Source organism: Vigna angularis, chromosome 1 (genome assembly GCF_016808095.1).
Source record: "Vigna angularis cultivar LongXiaoDou No.4 chromosome 1, ASM1680809v1, whole genome shotgun sequence".
NCBI classification, from domain to species: domain Eukaryota; kingdom Viridiplantae; phylum Streptophyta; class Magnoliopsida; order Fabales; family Fabaceae; genus Vigna; species Vigna angularis.
In genome coordinates this window covers 56,781,728-56,799,404 of record NC_068970.1, presented here as the reverse complement: position 1 = coordinate 56,799,404, position 17,677 = coordinate 56,781,728, and the positions used below count along the sequence as shown (strand labels likewise).

Here is a 17,677-nt window from a genome sequence, read left to right as displayed (position 1 = left end):
CTCTAATACAGCGAAGACAGCCTCCCTCAAACTCATAAGTCCTATAGTTACCACGTCCATAAAACGGAACGGTTAACTCGGACTTGGGGGCATGTTATGTAGTAAGATACTCATTAGAATATCTTAAATATCTTAAACGGTTAAGATATTTATCAAGCCACTAACCACATTTTTAGGTAAGGTGGTTATTTCTTATTTTGCTTATAAATACAGTAACAGGGCCAAGGTCCAGGTACGTTGCGTCGGAGTATCTTTGCAGGTACCTCCCCCTCCTTTGGCGAATATGAACATCAACAATTGGAGAAGAGCAAGCGTCCCAGACAGCCAGGAGTAACAAAGACACACCGGACAACATTCACACTGAAACAGATATGAATTTTATTGTAGACTGTATTAAAAAACTTGTTGAAGTGTTTAAATTACAAAAAAATGTATTTGTGAATGGAGCCTTAACATTTACTGAAATGAGAATAAAAATAAGAATAATTATCTTTAAAAGAAAGCGATTCAGTTAAAAGAACAACTGGTCAGTGTTCGGTTTCACTTGTACTATCGTACTAACTCACTCACTTCACTCTGCAGAGGAACCACCATGGGAACGCTGTACCCGAACCCCATTTTGCCATCCGAAACCCGAATCGGATGGGTCGGAATCGGCGTAATGGGCTTTGCCATGGCCTCTCGCCTTCTGTCGGCGGGCTACAGTCTCACCTTCTACGCCCGTAACCCCTCCCACCCCAACGCCCTCGCTCTCCAATCCCGAGGCGCCACCCAGGCCCAATCCCCGGCCCAACTTGCCCAACTCTCCGACATTCTTTTCACCATGGTGGGCCATCCCTCCGACGTCCGCGCCATCCTCCTTGACTCCATCCTCCCGGTCCTCCGCCCCAACTCCGTCACCGTCGACACCACCAGCTCCCACCCGGAGCTCGCTCGCACAATCTCCTCCAAGGCCCGCGAACTCGGCACCTGGGCTATCGACGCTCCCGTCTCCGGAGGCGATATCGGCGCGCGCGACGGCACTCTGGCGATCTTCGCGGCGGGGGAGGAAAATGTGGTGGAGTGGCTCCACCCTATCTTCTCGATCCTGGGGAAGGAAACCTACGTGGGCCCCGCGGGGTGCGGGCAGAGCTGCAAGATCGCGAACCAGATAACGATCGGCGCGAATTTGGTTGGGCTGAGCGAGGGTTTGGTTTTCGCGAAGCACGCGGGGTTGGACTTGAAGCAATTCGTGGAAGGTATCAGAAACGGTGCTGCGGGTTCTAAAGCGTTGGAGATATTTGGGGAGAGAATGATTGAAGGGGATTTCCGACCAGGTGGGTTTGCAGAGTACCAGGTTAAGGATTTGGGAATGGGAGTTGATGTTGTTGAAGGAGCCAAAGACGATGACGTTGTTGTGTTGCCTGGGGCTTCCTTATGGAAACAGCTGTTTACTAGTATGGTGGCCAATGGACAGGGAAAGCTTGGCACGCAAGGGATTATCTCTGTCATTGAGAGGATCAATGGGATGAATCAATGAATCAAAGAATGGAAATTCCTGTTCTATGTAACCAAATAATATGTTCATGTTGTAACTTTTACTTTGAAATGCTTGAGGTGGAGCAAGTGTGTTGTGTTTAGTTTAACCAGTGCTGTCTACAACTCTGGATTGCTTCTTTAGTTATGGTGATTGTGTTTTTTATGTGCCACTTATAAAATCCATGCTGATTTTAAAATTCCACAGAAAATGCTCTATTGGTTTTGCTTCTCTAAAAAACAAAATATGACGTTTTTTAAACTAGTTCCCCCATTATAAGGTATCAAATTCATGTGTTTTCTAGCAGATACAATGACCAGAATTGAGGTGAAGAATGCATTGACAGAACAAGTTTGGTTGGGTCCTGAGTGTAAGAAGGTTCTTTATGTTTGATTCCTTGTTAGATAGTTTTTTAGAGTTATTGTTTTTATTATACAAAGTGGTTGAAATGAAAAAAATATAAATTTAAAAAGAGATTCAAATTTCTTTATTCAAAGAAAAAGATAGAAATTAATTAAAATTTAACACAAGAAAACACTGTTTTTTAAAATAAAAATGAAAATTAAAACCTTTGAAAATGGTGTGAGTGAGTTAAAAAGATATAATAATAAACAAAGGAGGAAAACCTATTAATCTTATGATACATAGAAAACACAGATAAAATCAAGAGGTTATTATTGTAATTTAATTATTTCGTATTCTGACGGAAGTACTTGGCGGGAAAATTATTTCAATTTTAATTTAATTTTGGGTTTGATTTCGTTTCTTTTTTTATCAGCAACCTCCCCTAAGGGTTTGAAACCTTGAATTCGTGGTGGCTTTTGGAGCGGAGCGGAAGAAGATGGCCGCATCGAATTACGAATACCCAAGGCTCCAGCGGCCGGAAATAGTCGCAATCTTAGCGCAGTTTCAGATTGCCAATGTGACGGAACAGGAACTCGCCAAACCCAACCCTGACTTGGTCTCCGAGCTCTACACCCGCGTCCTCTTCCACCTCGGCATTCTCCTCGAGTCTCCCTCTTTTCTCTCATCTCGTCTTATTTATCGCTACATTCCTCACTCACCTTCTTCCTCTCTTCCTTTTTTTGCAGAGAAGACAACGAGCAACTCGACTTTGACGCCCTAGAGCATCTTGAAAATCCTGATTTCCACGTTGAATCCGTTCGCGCCGTCATACTCTTCAACAGGATAAAGGAGGTTCTCGCAGACATCGAATGCCCTGGCAAATTCACCTTCGCCGATCTCCTTGCGCCGGATTCTCACCGGACAGACATCTTCCTCGGCGCTCTTCTCAATTTCTTCCTCTACAGGTAAGTCTCTTTGCTTCCTCACTCGACTAAGAGAAAACCTAACTGTCATTGTTGTTTTTTCCATCCCAGGGACACGAAAATGAACACAGTGTCTGAGAGCGTGAACGAATTTAACGCTCTGGAGTTGCAGCATGAGGAGTTGGAGAGCAAGATGCTGCATGTCTGTGCCGAATATTATTTCATCTCTTCCCATTTTCGAATTTGTTTATACTGAGTGAGTGGTTTTGTTGCAGTTGAAAGGGGAGATTGCGGAATGCAATGAGGCGAGGGAGAGAGAAATGCCTCTTGTTCAGGAGGAGGCGGCGAAAGTTAACGAGCTGAAGCAATCGATTGAGGCGCTGAACAAGCACCAGAGTTCGTTGAGGAGTACTTTGAAGAAGTTGAAAGATAGGACTGCGGAAATGGATCAGAAGGTCAGTGATTATTTACCATCTAATGCTCTGTGTCCAATAATGGAAGCTTAGTTGTTGAATCTTATATGTCATATGTTGGTGATTTTGGATGGTGTGTGAAAGAAACAACGGCATAGGAGTAAAAGGTTGAAACAATTTACATAGGTGTGAAGAGCTGAATCTTTGGATTATGTAGCTTGTAAGTGTATTGCGAGCTGCAGTTTGTCGAAAACGTTGGTTTCTAAGGTGGTCTTTCTCTGCTGTTATTCAGCAATTCACGCTTGAAACGGACTATGTTTAGTTGGATGCAAGTGTTTCTTAATTTGGGTAGAGTATAGACATTGGTCATGGCTTTGGTTTTAATTAGTTGAGGCTATGTAGGTCTTTACTATTTTGTGTATTACATTGCGATGTGACTGTTTAAGCATTGTTTTCAGTTTGGTGTTGAAATTCCTACCTTGGTCTACATACTTCAACCCCCATTGATCCTGATAGTTTGACTACTTGGTGCATATATTATATAAATACTTACTCATCCTATTTTCCTTTTTCGTAACCCAGATTTCTAATGCTGAATTTACATTGGTACAAAACGTTCAAGAAAATGCAAATCTACGTTCAAAAATTGCCCAGTCACCTGATAAAGTACAGGTAATCTTTTTTATTTTGTTCACTCCAGTAGTTAGTAGCATGGATATTCAAATTCATTCATTTTAGTTTGTTCTTATATTCCATGCATAATCAAAGTTAATTGGCTTTAATTGTGTTCTTGGCTGAAAAATTGTGGCATACTTAGCATTTCTCCAACCAATTTGCTTGTATAAATATTATATTGGCGATTATCTGGCTACCTTCGTGTTGGTTCCCCACTCGACAGTTGATCATCTTCTAGTTTTTTAGCACATTGTTAGTTTTAAACTGTCGTCCTTTTCCTGCAATTTGTAGTGGATTTTTACTAATGGGGAAAAAAGATTCTATTACAATGCTTGGTTTAGATGTTTGTGCTCTTAGATAGAGTTATGAGATTTTTACTCTGCCAGTACTCATGTAAATTTACTCCTCTTACCTTCCATGAAGAGAGCTTTAGAGGAAAAAAAATTAGCTCGAGAGGAGGCAAGGAACGCTAAAAGTTTAGCAAGGCAAGCTTTTCACGAGAAGACTGCCCTCGTTGAAGTTTTTTCCAAGGTATTTTATCAGCATAGCGGATCTTTTCTTATTCCCTCATTACCTGCACTTTAGGTCACAGTACACTTCTATGCATACTTTTCATGTGAATAGTGTGCACTTGTTGAGAAGTTTATTTCACGGAATTTTGTTGCAGACTAGGTCTATTCTTAGCGCCCCTTCATCCACATTTCATTATCATAGCAGTGAATTTCTATTTTAATTTACTTATGGAGTTATGTGTTTTGAACAATGTTAAGAAAAGTTTGAAATCTGAGTTGAAAGGAAAGGACAGTACAAGCAGGGAAGGAGAGGAAATTTTGTTTACAAAAGTCAACTTTTCTTGAGCATTTTCTCTTCTAACCAAACCAGAAAAGATATTTTGTCATTTGTGTCTGCTTTTCTTCTCTATTTCCTTTCCTTCCAACCAATCATACTTAAGATTTACTCCAGAGTGCAATTGCAGCACAATTTTAAATTTTGGGAAGCCTGAGCTATTGAGTTGTAGGGCACATGTATGAACTGAACTGAAAAGTCAATTAGTTGGTGCCATTGCTGAAACTGGGTTGGGCTTAGGCAAGCTGAATCGTCCCTTCCATTGTGACTGGAAGACCAAACGGCATGGATTGACAGATGAAATTTGCCATAGATATTGTTGTTCAATCTTTAGTATCTTTAATACTTAAATAGTTTCGGAAGGCAAACTACAATGTAAAGGGCTGTAACTCATGGATCAATTCAAGATATTTTGTTTCTTGAATGTTGATCACTTTATCGTTTATCATTTTTTTAGGTGTATAAGAAAATGTCAAAACACTTCAAGCTGATGCAGGATATACAAGAACAGGTAAACATACTCTGGTCAGTTGACTTCTGCCCTGGCATTTGTCATAATGATTGAAAATCTACTGGGGAAGAAGTGTTTTTTTTAATGGAGCTTAAAATGGAGTGGTTAGAGATATGAGATTATTACGATGCAAAACCTTGTTTGATGTCCGTTGTGTCTTCTATAGGTAAATTCTGGTAAATCTATTGAAAAAGAACTTAAAACATTGAAAGCTAAACTTAGCGATGAAGAAATGTTGGAGAAGTCACTTGAGGCCAGACTGGTTGAAAGAAAAAGTAAAGGTACTTCTAGTGCAAACAATGCCGTATTTCTACTTATAGCTTCATGGCTTAACTGTTTTAGCATGAGTGATGGTAACATTTACGAAACACAATCTGCAAAAACTGCTGCTCACTAGTAATCTGGCATGATTTTTGTTCAATAATTTTGTTTTCCCTTTTTTTTTGTCTTTTAAATAGCATTTTGCTGGCTGAAAAGCAGCACAACTGTGCATCATATTGCTTTAGTGATTTTTGTTAAAAACTTTCATGCTACATAAACTGTTTTTAAGGTTGCATTTTTGTTGCGTTTTACCTTCAACTTTTTTGACCTGTTTTCCCTTCCCCAGTTGAGCAGATGGAAGAACTAATGAAGCAAACGGAGAAAGAGTGCAATACTATGCGGGACGAAGCAACTAAATATTTAAGCAGTACAAAATCAGAGGTGGAATCTAAGTCTTTTTCTATGGAAATGAGGCAGAGAAATGTGGAGGCTGTGCTATCTGAGGTTGCATTTTTTAAGTTTCATGATCAATGGATATAATTGATGAAAGAATGAATATTTATTTATTTTCTGCTATGGACAGGCCGACGCAATAAATAGTAAAATTGCATCAGAAAAAGAATCTGCAGCAGTTGAAGTGGAGCGGTTATGCCGCAAATGTGAAGAGTTAGTGGAAGCGGTAATAGGCCAATTTTTATATTCCGGGGAAATATGTGTGACCTAATCACCATGGTCGGCTTAAAAACCTTCAATTTACATCCATAATTCCTGCATTGAACAAAATTTTTAGTAGTTTCTTAAATTGGTCAATAGGTTACATCTTTCACGTGAACTCTACTTTTATTTTACTGTTTATTTTCTGTGATGTGATTACCTTGAATCCTGTTCATGCTGTGTTATAGTGAATGAGAAATTATTGAACTATCGCGTTTGGATTTTTGCAGTTTCACAAGTATGCAAATCCGATTGCAGATGTGATTGAATCTGGGCAAAAAGGACTCGAGGCCGCTCAAGTGGGTTGATCTGACATTTGAGTTTCAGTTTAGTGACACTTACTCTGGATAGCATAACAAATCCTTTAGAATTTTCTTAATGGTTATGCCTTAGTCACATCACCATCTTGCTGCAGAATAGTTTAACCAGTGCTGTCTACAACTCTGGATTGCTTATTTAGTTATGGTGATTGTGTTTTTTATGTGCCACCTATAAAAATTCATGCTGGTTTTAAAACTCCATAGAAAAATGTTCGTTCTATTGGGTTTGCTTCTCTAAAAAACAAAAATATGAAGTTTTTTAAACTAATTCCTCCATCACAAGGTATCAAATTCAAGTGTTTTCTAGCAGATACAATGACCAGAATTGAGGTGAAGAATGCATTGACAGAACAAGTTTTGTTGGGATTCTGGCTATAAGAAGGTTTTTCATGTTTGATTCAATGATCGCAAAATTTCCAGTTCAGCTACCTCATTAGATGTTCATGCTAGTGCTGCTTTTTTTGTTGTTCCTTTCGTTTATGGCCAACTACAAAAAAAGTTGAAGATAAAACTAACGTATTCCAAACTCATGCTTAGTGCATAGATTAAAGAATTTGAATAAGAAATAAAGGGGTGGCCTGTATTTTGTAATGAATAATTTAAAATAGTATCAATGGTATCTCGTCACATGACCCATTCTATTTTACATAAACCTTCAATAACGGCTTACATCAATGCATACATTACTAATTATATCAAATGAGATTTTCTACTACGGAATACCTTACGTTCTCATCATTTCATACCTCTTCATCGTATATATTTTATAATTCATACCACATTCTTAAGTATAGTACACAAAATCAAGGAACTATTAATTAGAATAAAGTACTATCAAGGATTCTAGAAAAAAATGTGCCTCATTAGAGTAACATGCAAGACAAAAATTGGCTTAACATCAAAGAAGACCCAAAATTTTTCTTACCTGAATGAAGAAATTGATCAGGTAGAGTCAAAGAGGGCATTATGATGATGGAAACCCCTATCTTTAATCACAAGGAAGATGAAGTTGCAGTGAGAAATTGGGTGAAGAAGATGATAGGTGTGGAGAGAATATGCCTAAGAGAAAAGCCAAATTTTGTGGTTTTAACACTTTGAATAATTGGCTTTAGTTCTTTTAATAAAACAAATTTATAATTAAAAGGGTTTTACATTGCACTCCTTTTTTTATTACTGGGAGGAAACTGCTTTCTGCGTGCTTAATAAAGAAGATGGAATAGGTAGTATTTGGATGCGGCACCACTGGCGACGATCTTGGTGATTATGGCATGGCTCGTTAAAGATGGAGGCTTTCTCTTCTTCCATTGATGTTGAAAATAAACTTCTCCTTATGGATTATTTAACTCCATATTTCATTATGGAGGCAAAAAGAAGTTTTTTCCAAACTTATATTTTGCTATAATTAGTAAAAATATTAATATCCAAGTAATTAATTTACTTTTACTTAAAGAATAAAAATTGATCTTAGGTTCTCTGTAACCAAACCATTCTTATTTCAATTTTATATCTAGCTTTTCTTTCACTAACTTTTTTCTGTTCTCTCTTTAATTTTAACTTGTAACTATTTTTTTTCAAAATTTTTCATAATGTTAAAAAAATTATTAGCAATGTAATAGATCTAATTTAAATATATGCCTCAAATGACACCACTGCTCACACACTCAACTATTACAAATAGAATTTTAATGTTAGAAGTACTATTTATAACGATAAATATTAAATGAAGTATGCATTGCATTATTTATTTAAACATACATAGAAATAAATGAAACACGTAGAAAAGATACTGCTTTTAAAACCCAAGCAATGCAGTGAGAAGTTAGGCACTTCATCCTTATCTCTCACATCAACATCAAACTAATACGAGGGTGGAATGAGATCACTGGATTTCTTGATCTTAGATATGAATTCTGAATCCACGTTAAGACCAATTTCTTGAATCGAAGATGACAACTTTTCCCAGATCGAACCCTTCCCTGCCAACTCCTCAAACAAAGGCCTGCAAATCATATAATTAAATCAGTAAATCTTTTGTTATCTATGTATCTATATATATATATATATGCGAAAATTTGTCAGTACTTTATCTTTAAAAGATTTTTTAAAGATGTAAGAAAAAGTATTTAAACTGTCATTTAACTCGACTTATTGAGTATAATAAAAACATCTCTAATACAAAAATATATTTCGGTGTTTCTGCATTCTGCATATAAAGAAAGTTGCATAAAAAACCAGCGGAAACTCACTTTGTAGTTGTTGTAATGGAGTAACATTCCATGGTTTCTTCTCCTGCAATTTTAGCCACGACAAAAAGTTGCGGGACCACAAACAAATCACCAGCCTTAACATGAGTGTCTAATGCAGATTTTCCATTAGAGTCCACAATTTCAATCTTGCCACTTCCTCTGGCAATGTAAATCAATTGAATCGCAGTGGTTGTTGCATATGAAGGAGCCTTAACAGCACCAGCTTCAAGTTTCACTCTAATCAAACTCAAACCAGTGTCCCCGATAAAAGGGAACTCTTTCTCCGTTAAAGTTTTCACCAATCCAGCTTTTTCAACAACATTTTCTGGCTCTGCACCATCTATATTATACACTAACTTTTTGGTTATGTCAACCTGGGGTTTAGGCAGTGTCTGATTTTTGTCTAGTTTAACAATGAAAAGATCAGCTTGACTTTTTGTGAACTTTTGAACCTCATCTTTGTCAAAGTTATAGACTTTGCTGGTGAGCTCAGATGAGAAACCTCCTATAACTCCTACAGCTCCAGTTAGAAGGAAATAGGTGAATTGACCAGGAATAAGAGCCTTTGAAGTTTCTCCAAGAAAAACAATGATCAGATCTGTGTCTCCATCGTTGAACCACCAGGAGACAGCTCCAACAGGTACTGCTATAACGTCTCCTTCCTTAAGTTTCACAACCACCTCTTCTTTGCCGTCGGGGAGAACCATCCCAACTACTCCATCACTCCCTGCAAAGTTTCTTATATAAACAACTTAGTAACTGGAAGTTAAGGTTTGTATCTATATATGGTGAAAAGCGAGGAGAGAATAGAAAATATATATATGTAAGGGTTCTGACCTTGAATGACATAACCTACTTTGGATGAATCTGCATAATGAGGAAAGGCAAAGCCGCGAGGGTGAAGAAGAAGACGACCAGCACCCACAAAAGTCGTAGCGAGAATTGGCATTTGAGAATTATACCAAGTGTAGTAACCTCCACCATCTCCCTCAAACAGTGGTTGTGCTGATTTTGGTGTTAAATCCAACTCCATTCACCTTAATTTCCTTTTGTCCACCAAAAATATTTCAAACACTTTCAACCATTTTAGTTAATACCCACAAGCCACATACATATATATATATATATAATAGCTTTATCTTACAAAGTCTTATAAACATCGATGGCTCGTCCAAAGATTTGTGGCATTGATGACAGTGTCCACGCGTTCCACGCGTTCATGTACTGTCTTTATAATTCAAAGTGTACCTTACATAACTTGCTTCGTAAATTGTTTAAAGTTCATTAAGATACATTCACACGTCCTAAAATATTTTAATGTAAAAAAAATCAATTTAAAATATAAAAGTTAATATAAATTTTACTTTATAAATTAATTTTATTTGATTAAATTAAATTTAAAGATTATTTTTTAATATAGTATTAGACACATAATTTAAAACTTATTTTAATAAAATTTGTTATTTATTAAAAATATTGTTTTATCCATTATTAAATTATTCATTAATATTCAATCTCATATACAAAATATATATACATTAGACTCTAATTTAAAATACACGATTGGTTGGTTAAATTAAGCTTAGATTTTAATATGAAAAACATGTGAAATTGATTTTGTTAGAGTTGTTTTATTCAATTATTTGCTTTGCGTGGTTGGTTTTTGTCGCTAGGTGAGGCGCCACTTCTGTTGGTTACAATGTTTTCCTTTTGTCGGAAAAACGTTTGCACATTCCATCTTCTTTAGCCATTCGTTCGTTATCTACAATGCTGTTAATAAATTAATCTTAATGTGATAATCATATTTCTGTTGATTGTGTTGGAGTTAAGTATAAACTAAAGAGTTAGAATAAAATATTGATGTTAGTTTTCTGTTTAGATTACTATTTTATGGTAGTAATCTGTCAGGATAGTTAGACTTTTTAGTGTCTTTCCCGTTCCTTTTTCCTAACTTTTAAAAGGTTAGGTTTTCTCCTCAATAGTTTGTAACACAGAACATACAAAATACACAGTACAGTTTTATCATTTTACAGATATGAGAAGTTGAAGTTTTTCTTATCTTTTCTTGTTTCTCTTGTTCCGATCTATCTTTTCTCTTATTGTATCTGCAACGGAGGTCTTCTGGTGTGACTTCCATAGCTTCTCTCTCTACTACGAACCTAAAGCTTTGTTCTGTTCCTCTCTCTATTCATCATCAAAAGTTGACGAAGACTGGGTGTTTCTGGAAGAGATATTTTATCTCCGTGGTCTTTTCAAGATTTGGGTTTTGGTTTAAAAGGCTTTTGGGCCTTTTTTCGTGACTTAATGTTTGGGCCTTACTTACAATATGGTATCAGAAGTGCAACCTGTTTCTTGAGTTGTTCTTGGCATCTTGACCTGTTCTTGACACGATGGAAAACACCACAGATCCCACCACTAATCCCTCAAGCCCCTATTATCTTCATCCTGGTGAAAATTCAGGCATTACCCTTATTTCCCAGGTCCTTACTGAATCCAATTACTCATCATGGAGCAGAAATCTGAAACGAGCTATACTTTCCAAAAACAAAATTAAATTCATTGATGGCAGTATCCAAAAGTCTGCCAGAACTGACAAATTATTTGAAGCATGGGAAAGATGTGATAGAATGGTTCTATCTTGGATCATCAAGACCCTTTCAACCCAGATTGCAGAAAGCGTCCTTTATGTTGACACTGCCCAAGATCTTTGGGAAGAACTCAAAGATAGGTTTTCTAAGGGGATTATTTCAAGATTTCAGATTTATTACAAGATATCCATTCTATTAAGCAAGGAGAAAGAAATATCAGTCAATATTTCACTGACTTAAAAATTCTTTGGGAAGAATTAGAATCTCTCAGGCCTATACCCTGTTGTACCTGCAAGAACCCATGCTCTTGTGATCTATCTAAAATCTCTCTAAAATACAGAGAGACTGAACACGTTATTTGCTTCCTAAAAGGACTCAATGACACCTATCAAACTGTTCAGACTCAAATCCTTCTAATGGAGCCACTTCCCAACATCAACAAGGTCTTTTCTCTCCTTATACAGCAAGAAAGACAACATCAGGACAGGGGAGGCCAAAATGATTCTTTCAAAATTTTAGCCAGCACATCTGACAAGACCAACTGGAGAGGTCAAGGCCATGGCACTAACTCAAGGGGTCAAGGAAGAGGAAGAGGGAGAAATCCCAACTATGGGAAGAAATGTTCCCATTGCCATAAGATGAATCACACGATTGATGAATGTTACTCTAAACATGGTTTTCCACCATGGTACAAGAAGAATGATCACCAAAACAGTCAGGATAGGGGAGGCCAAAATGAATGGAGTTATGCTAATGCTTGCAAAGAAGATTCTACCTCTACCCAGACTCAAAATGCTCAACAGGAAACTCATAGTAATTCTATGCAGGGTTTTACTCCTGAACATGTGCAAAAATTATTAAAAATCATAGAGGGTACCCAGACACAAAATACTCACAACATTAGTCAGGTTCAGAGAAATATCCCTGGGGACAACCAAGGTAATTTTTCCTGGATCATTGACATTGGGGCCACTGATCATGTGACCCATGAAAGAAAATATTTTATTACTTTTCGGAAAATTAAACCCATAACAGTCAAACTTCCTAATAATTCCGTGGTTACAGCCCAACACGCTGGAACTTTTCAATTCTCTGAAAATCTTATCATTTTCAATGTTCTCTACATTCCTGAATTTTCTTTTAACCTTATCTTTGTACAAAGTCTAACAAGGGACTTAAATTGTATTCTAACATTTTCTTCTAAGACCTGCCAGATTCAGGACAACTCTACCTTAAAGATGATTGGGCATGCTAACGTTTTCAAAGGCCTTTACTATCTTCAGTCATTTCCTGTTTTTACCAAGCACTATATACCTAAGACTGTTCTTTCTTGCAAACATGTTAATGATAACCTATGGCACTATAGATTAGGACATTCAGGTCACAAAATCATAGAACAAATATGTAAAAGTTTTCCCTATGTTCAAATGCCATCTAAGATTATTTGTGATATTTGTTATTATGCTAAATAACATAAACTGCCTTTTTCCCAGAGCACCACTATTTCTGCTAACTGTTTTGATCTAATACATTGTGATATATGGGGACCCATTTCTATATCTTCTATCCATGGACATAAATACTTTCTTACCATAGTTGATGACTATAGTAGACACACTTGGTTTTTTTTAATGCACAATAAAGGACAAACTAGAGAGCTTTTACAGAATTTTATCCTAAAAATCAAAAACTAGTTTGGAAAAACTGTTAAAACTCTTAGATCTGATAATGACCCTGAATTTAATTGTATTAGTATGTATAATTCCTATGGTATTGAACATCAAAAAATTTGTGTGGAGACACCCCAACAGAATTCTATTGTTGAACGTAAGCATCAAGATATATTGAATAAAACTCGTAGTCTTCTCTTCCAATCTGACATCTCTACTACTTATTGGTGTTATGATATTTCTCATGCTATCTATTTGATAAATAGGCTTCCTACTTCTGTTCTTAATGGTAAAACTCCTTATGACATGATATATAACAATGCTCCCACTTATTTGAACTTAAAAACTTTTGGCTGTCTTTGTTTTGCCTCCACTTTAGAACATAATAGACACAAGCTTGATTCTAGAGCTAGGAAAGGTGTTTTCTTAGGATATAAAAATGGGGTTAAAGGATATGTTATACTTGATGTGAATACTAGAGAGATTTTCCTAAGCAGGAATGCTATTTTCTATGAGAATATTTTTCCCTATAAAAATCAACAGAATAATGCTAATAATTGTGCTGAAAAGGAGATAGAAACAATTTTTTCGAATGATTTCTGGTATGGTCCTAACTGTAATGGGACTCAAAATTTTCTTGAGAATATAAACACTGAGCAGGAACCTGATCACACAGAAAACACTAGCACCAATACTGGTAATGATCATGCTAGTGACAGTCCTAGAAGACCCACTAGAACAAAAAGGGTCCTCAGATATCTCAATGATTACATCCATCAGGTTAATCACTCCTTATCTGATTCTCTACATGTTAAGAATAATTACAAAACCCCCTATCCCATTTTCAATGTTTTGTGTTATGATTCTTTGTCTGAAAAACACCTAAAGTACACTTTAGCTGTTTCTGCCGCTAAAGAGCCAAAATCCTATAATGAAGCTAAGGAAAATCATGAATGGGTTACAACTATGTAGAAAGAACTCAAAGCTTTGCAGGATAATGGAACTTGGAACTTAACTCAACTCCCTCCTGGAAAAAACTCCATTGACTGCAGGTGGGTTTACAAGATAAAGCATAAAGCTGATGACAGAATAGAGAGATACAAAGCTCGCTTAGTAGCCAAAGGATATACTCAGCAAGAAGGTATAGATTTTCTAGACACCTTTTCACCTGTTGCTAAGTTAACCACTGTCAGAATGATTCTGGCCATTGCTGCCGCAAAGAATTGGCATCTACATCAACTTGATGTAGATAACGCCTTCCTACATGGAGACTTAAATGAAGAGGTGTACATGGAACCACCACCAGGGCTGGATATTCAGGAGAAAGGACAGGTTTGCAGGTTAACAAAGTCTCTATATGGGCTCAAACAAGCTAGTAGACAATGGTTTGATAAATTGTCTTCTTTTCTAGTTTCTGTTAATTACACTCAATCTAAATCTGATCATTCCCTTTTTATTAAGAAAACTTCCACAAATTTTACAGCCCTACTTGTATATGTAGATGATATTATTTTAGCAGGAAATTCTATTAAATAAATTTACCACATTAAAGCTCTTCTCCATCATGCTTTCCGGATCAAAAACCTAGGAGAGCTAAAGTATTTTCTGGGCTTTGAAGTTGCTAGATTTAAGAAAGGAATACACCTATGCGAAAGGAAATATGCTTTGGACATTCTTGAAGAAACAGGGATGCTGGGATCTAAACCTTGCACAACTCCCTTTCTAAGTGACACAAGTTCCTTATACAAAACTGAAAATCACTTGACAAATGTAAATTCCTATCACAGGCTAATAGGGAAGTTTCTTTACCTCACTAATACTAGACCTGATCTATGCTTTTCTGTTAATCTTCTTAGTCAATTTGTTAATTCACCTACTGATTACCACTATCGGGCTTTGCAGCACATGCTTAGATACATTAAATCCGGCCCTTGACAAGGCCTCTTCTTTGCTGCTGACTCTCATATCCAGATCAAAGCTTTCAGTGACTCGGACTGGGCAACTTGTCCTAATACTAGAAGATCTATCATTGGCTTTTGTGTCTTCCTTGGATCCTCTCTTATATCATGGAAAACTAAAAAACAAAGTACTGTTTCTAGGTCGTCCACCGAAGCAGAGTATCGAGCACTGACTGCTACAGTATGCGAAATCCAATGGATCTCTTACATCCTACAAGATCTCAATGTTGAGACCACTACGGCTGCTGCTCTCTACTGTGACAATAAGTCTGCCAAACATATTGCTCACAATCAAAGCTATCATGAAAGGACTAAGCACATTGAACTCGACTTTCACGTTGTTCGAGAGAAGATTCAAGCGAATCTCCTTCATCTCCTACCTATTCGCTCCAACGAACAGCTTGCTGACATATTCACGAAACTTCCTCACCGTGTGCGTTTTCAGTTTATCGTTCCCAAGCTTGGATTGATAAACATACACAATCCAGCTTAAGGGGAGGCTATTGATGTTAGTTTTCTGTTAAGATTACTATTTTATGGTAGTAATCTGTTAGGGTAGTTAGACTTTTTAGTGTCTTTCCCGTTCCCCTTTCCTAACTTTTAAAAGGTTAGGTTTTCCCCTCAATAGTTTGTAACACAGAACATACAGAATACACAGTACGATTTTATCATTTTATAGATATGAGTTGTTGAAGCTTTTCTTACCTTTTCTTGTTTCTCTTGTTTCGATCTATCTTTTCTCTTACTGTATCTGCAACGGAGGTCTTCTGGTGTGCCTTCCATAACTTCTCTCTCTACTACGAACCTAAAGCTTTGTTCTGTTCCTCTCTCTATTTATCATCAAAAGTTGACAAAAACTGGGTGCTTCTGGAAGAGATATTTTATCTCCGTGGTCTTTTCAAGATTTGGGTTTTGGTTTAAAAGGCTTTTGGGCCTTTCTTCGTGACTTAAGGTTTGGGCCTTACATACAATATAAAAATAGATGAAAATGTTAAAGAAAAAAAAAGATTAAAAATGATGTCATGTTTTTTATATAAATTTGTTTATAACGTGAGTCTTGAAAAAGAGATCCTTAAATTGTAGTATCGTTACATACCAATTATTTAATTTATTTAAAATTTTGATTATTTTAATAAAATTATATGAAATGGAAAGTTGCTAAAAGTTATATGTTTAGAGTATATAGACTTATGCATAGTACCAAAGGCTCTCATGATGTTTAAGCACGTTTACAGTTTCCATCGGAGACACACGCCGGGCGGATGTTACTTACGATACGGGCTTCTCCAAAGTTTTTCTTTTTTATATATATTTTAAAACTATATTCATATATTATTATATTATTTATATCAAGTCTATAAAAGTTTTTTTAAAACTTGTAAAATCACGGCAAACCTGTCTTTTTGCAATTTCTTTTTCTCCTTTCCTTCTTTTCTCTTCTTATATTTTCTCTTCTTTTCACTTCTTCCTTTTTATCTCAATTTTTACCTTCACTCTCTTATCATTTTTAAAATTAAATTATACGAGAGTGAAATTATCACGTCAATTCAATGGTTGGTTGTAAGACTGATAGATGTGGATAAAGGCTCTTTTAGATTTCAAGAAAAAGATGAAAAACTTCTTGGTTCAGAAATACCATATCTTAGTGTTATAAGATCATTAATGCATCTTGTTAATTATGCTCAAGGTGATATATCATTTGTAATACCTTAAAAAAACCTTCTAAGGAATAGGTTCTTACCTTGGATGACAACTTATGTTGGATGAATCTGCGTAATGTGGAAGGGCAAAGCCGCGAGGGTGAAGAAGAAGACGACCAGCACCCACATTATTCGTAGCCAGAATTGGCATTTGAGAACTTGACCATGTGTAGTAACCTCCACCATCAACCTCAGACAGTGGTTGTGCTGATTTTGGTGTTAAGTCCAACTCCATTCAGCTTATTTTTCCTTTGTCCACCAAAAATATTTCAAACACTTTCAACCATGTTAGTTAAATGAAGTAGATATGTTAAATCAAATAACCACGAAGTCACATACATATATATAATAGCTTTATCTGACAACACACAAAAGATCTGAAAACATTTTCATAGCGAGTCATGTATAATATATATATATATATATGTACCTCTGATTTAAAGGCAAACAAAACAAGAGTTTTTCCTTTTCTGTGATAACCGATGAAAGAAAGAAAGTAAGAAAAAACAGCAAACAGATATGGTCAAGACTCTGAAGGCCAAGGGCTATATATAGAGAATTAAATTGTGTAAGAAGAGAAAACGTACGTATTTCACTTTTATGTTTGAAAAATACCATGACAAACACCGATGGCTCGTCAAAAGATTTTTGACATTGATGTCCACGCGTCCAAGCTCGAATGAGTAGAACGCACAAAATGTACTGTCTTTAAAATTCAAAGTGTACCTTACATAACTTGCTTTTAAGAAATTCTTTAAAGTTCATTAAAATAGATTCACACATCTTATTAATGTCTTTTGGTATAGATTAATGGGTCAATTTAAAATATATAAATAAATATAAATTTTATTTTATAAATCAGTTTTATAAAATTAAATTAAATTTAAAATTTAATTTTTAATATGATATCATAATTATGATTTAAATTTTTTTTAACAAAATTTATTATTTATTAACAAGACTCTATATTAAAGTATATAAATAGTTGGTT

At 36.0% G+C, this 17,677-nt stretch overlaps 3 protein-coding genes across 3 annotated transcripts; 2 read left to right on the top strand and 1 right to left on the bottom strand.

The window, feature by feature from the left end:
• Window positions 1-512: 512 nt before the first annotated feature.
• Window positions 513-1,688, top strand: LOC108321899 (probable 3-hydroxyisobutyrate dehydrogenase-like 2, mitochondrial). Its single transcript, XM_017553806.2, has one exon. It carries the CDS (start codon window positions 593-595, stop codon window positions 1,517-1,519), a length of 927 nt encoding a protein of 308 aa, XP_017409295.1. The 5' UTR covers window positions 513-592; the 3' UTR covers window positions 1,520-1,688.
• Window positions 1,689-2,284: 596 nt separating this feature from the next.
• Window positions 2,285-6,692, top strand: LOC108321898 (kinetochore protein NUF2 homolog). Its single transcript, XM_052872121.1, has 11 exons — window positions 2,285-2,527; window positions 2,608-2,826; window positions 2,896-2,986; window positions 3,060-3,239; window positions 3,780-3,869; window positions 4,296-4,403; window positions 5,176-5,229; window positions 5,396-5,510; window positions 5,837-5,994; window positions 6,074-6,169; window positions 6,435-6,692. The coding sequence occupies exons 1-11, from the start codon at window positions 2,358-2,360 to the stop codon at window positions 6,510-6,512; spliced, it is 1,359 nt and encodes a 452-aa protein (XP_052728081.1). The 5' UTR covers window positions 2,285-2,357; the 3' UTR covers window positions 6,513-6,692.
• Window positions 6,693-8,238: 1,546 nt separating this feature from the next.
• Window positions 8,239-9,969, bottom strand: LOC108321877 (glutelin type-A 2). The gene is made up of 3 exons (XM_017553773.2): window positions 9,608-9,969; window positions 8,771-9,497; window positions 8,239-8,523 (listed from the first exon to the last, which is right to left on the bottom strand). Exons 1-3 carry the CDS (start codon window positions 9,801-9,803, stop codon window positions 8,382-8,384), a joined length of 1,065 nt encoding a protein of 354 aa, XP_017409262.1. The 5' UTR covers window positions 9,804-9,969; the 3' UTR covers window positions 8,239-8,381.
• Between the last annotated feature and the right edge of the window lie 7,708 nt (window positions 9,970-17,677).

Excerpts from the sequence above, each read along its gene's own strand:
- LOC108321877 (XM_017553773.2), bottom strand. The coding sequence starts at position 9,803 with ATGGAGTTGGATTTAACACCAAAATCAGCACAACCACTGTTTGAGGGA. Across the intron at positions 9,498-9,607 it reads AGTAGGTTATGTCATTCAAG|GGAGTGATGGAGTAGTTGGG; the intron begins GTCAGAACCCTT and ends GAAACTTTGCAG. Across the intron at positions 8,524-8,770 it reads TCCATTACAACAACTACAAA|GCCTTTGTTTGAGGAGTTGG; the intron begins GTGAGTTTCCGC and ends TATGATTTGCAG.
- LOC108321899 (XM_017553806.2), top strand. The coding sequence starts at position 593 with ATGGGAACGCTGTACCCGAACCCCATTTTGCCATCCGAAACCCGAATC.
- LOC108321898 (XM_052872121.1), top strand. The coding sequence starts at position 2,358 with ATGGCCGCATCGAATTACGAATACCCAAGGCTCCAGCGGCCGGAAATA. Across the intron at positions 2,987-3,059 it reads TGGAGAGCAAGATGCTGCAT|TTGAAAGGGGAGATTGCGGA; the intron begins GTCTGTGCCGAA and ends GTTTTGTTGCAG. Across the intron at positions 5,230-5,395 it reads TGCAGGATATACAAGAACAG|GTAAATTCTGGTAAATCTAT; the intron begins GTAAACATACTC and ends TGTCTTCTATAG.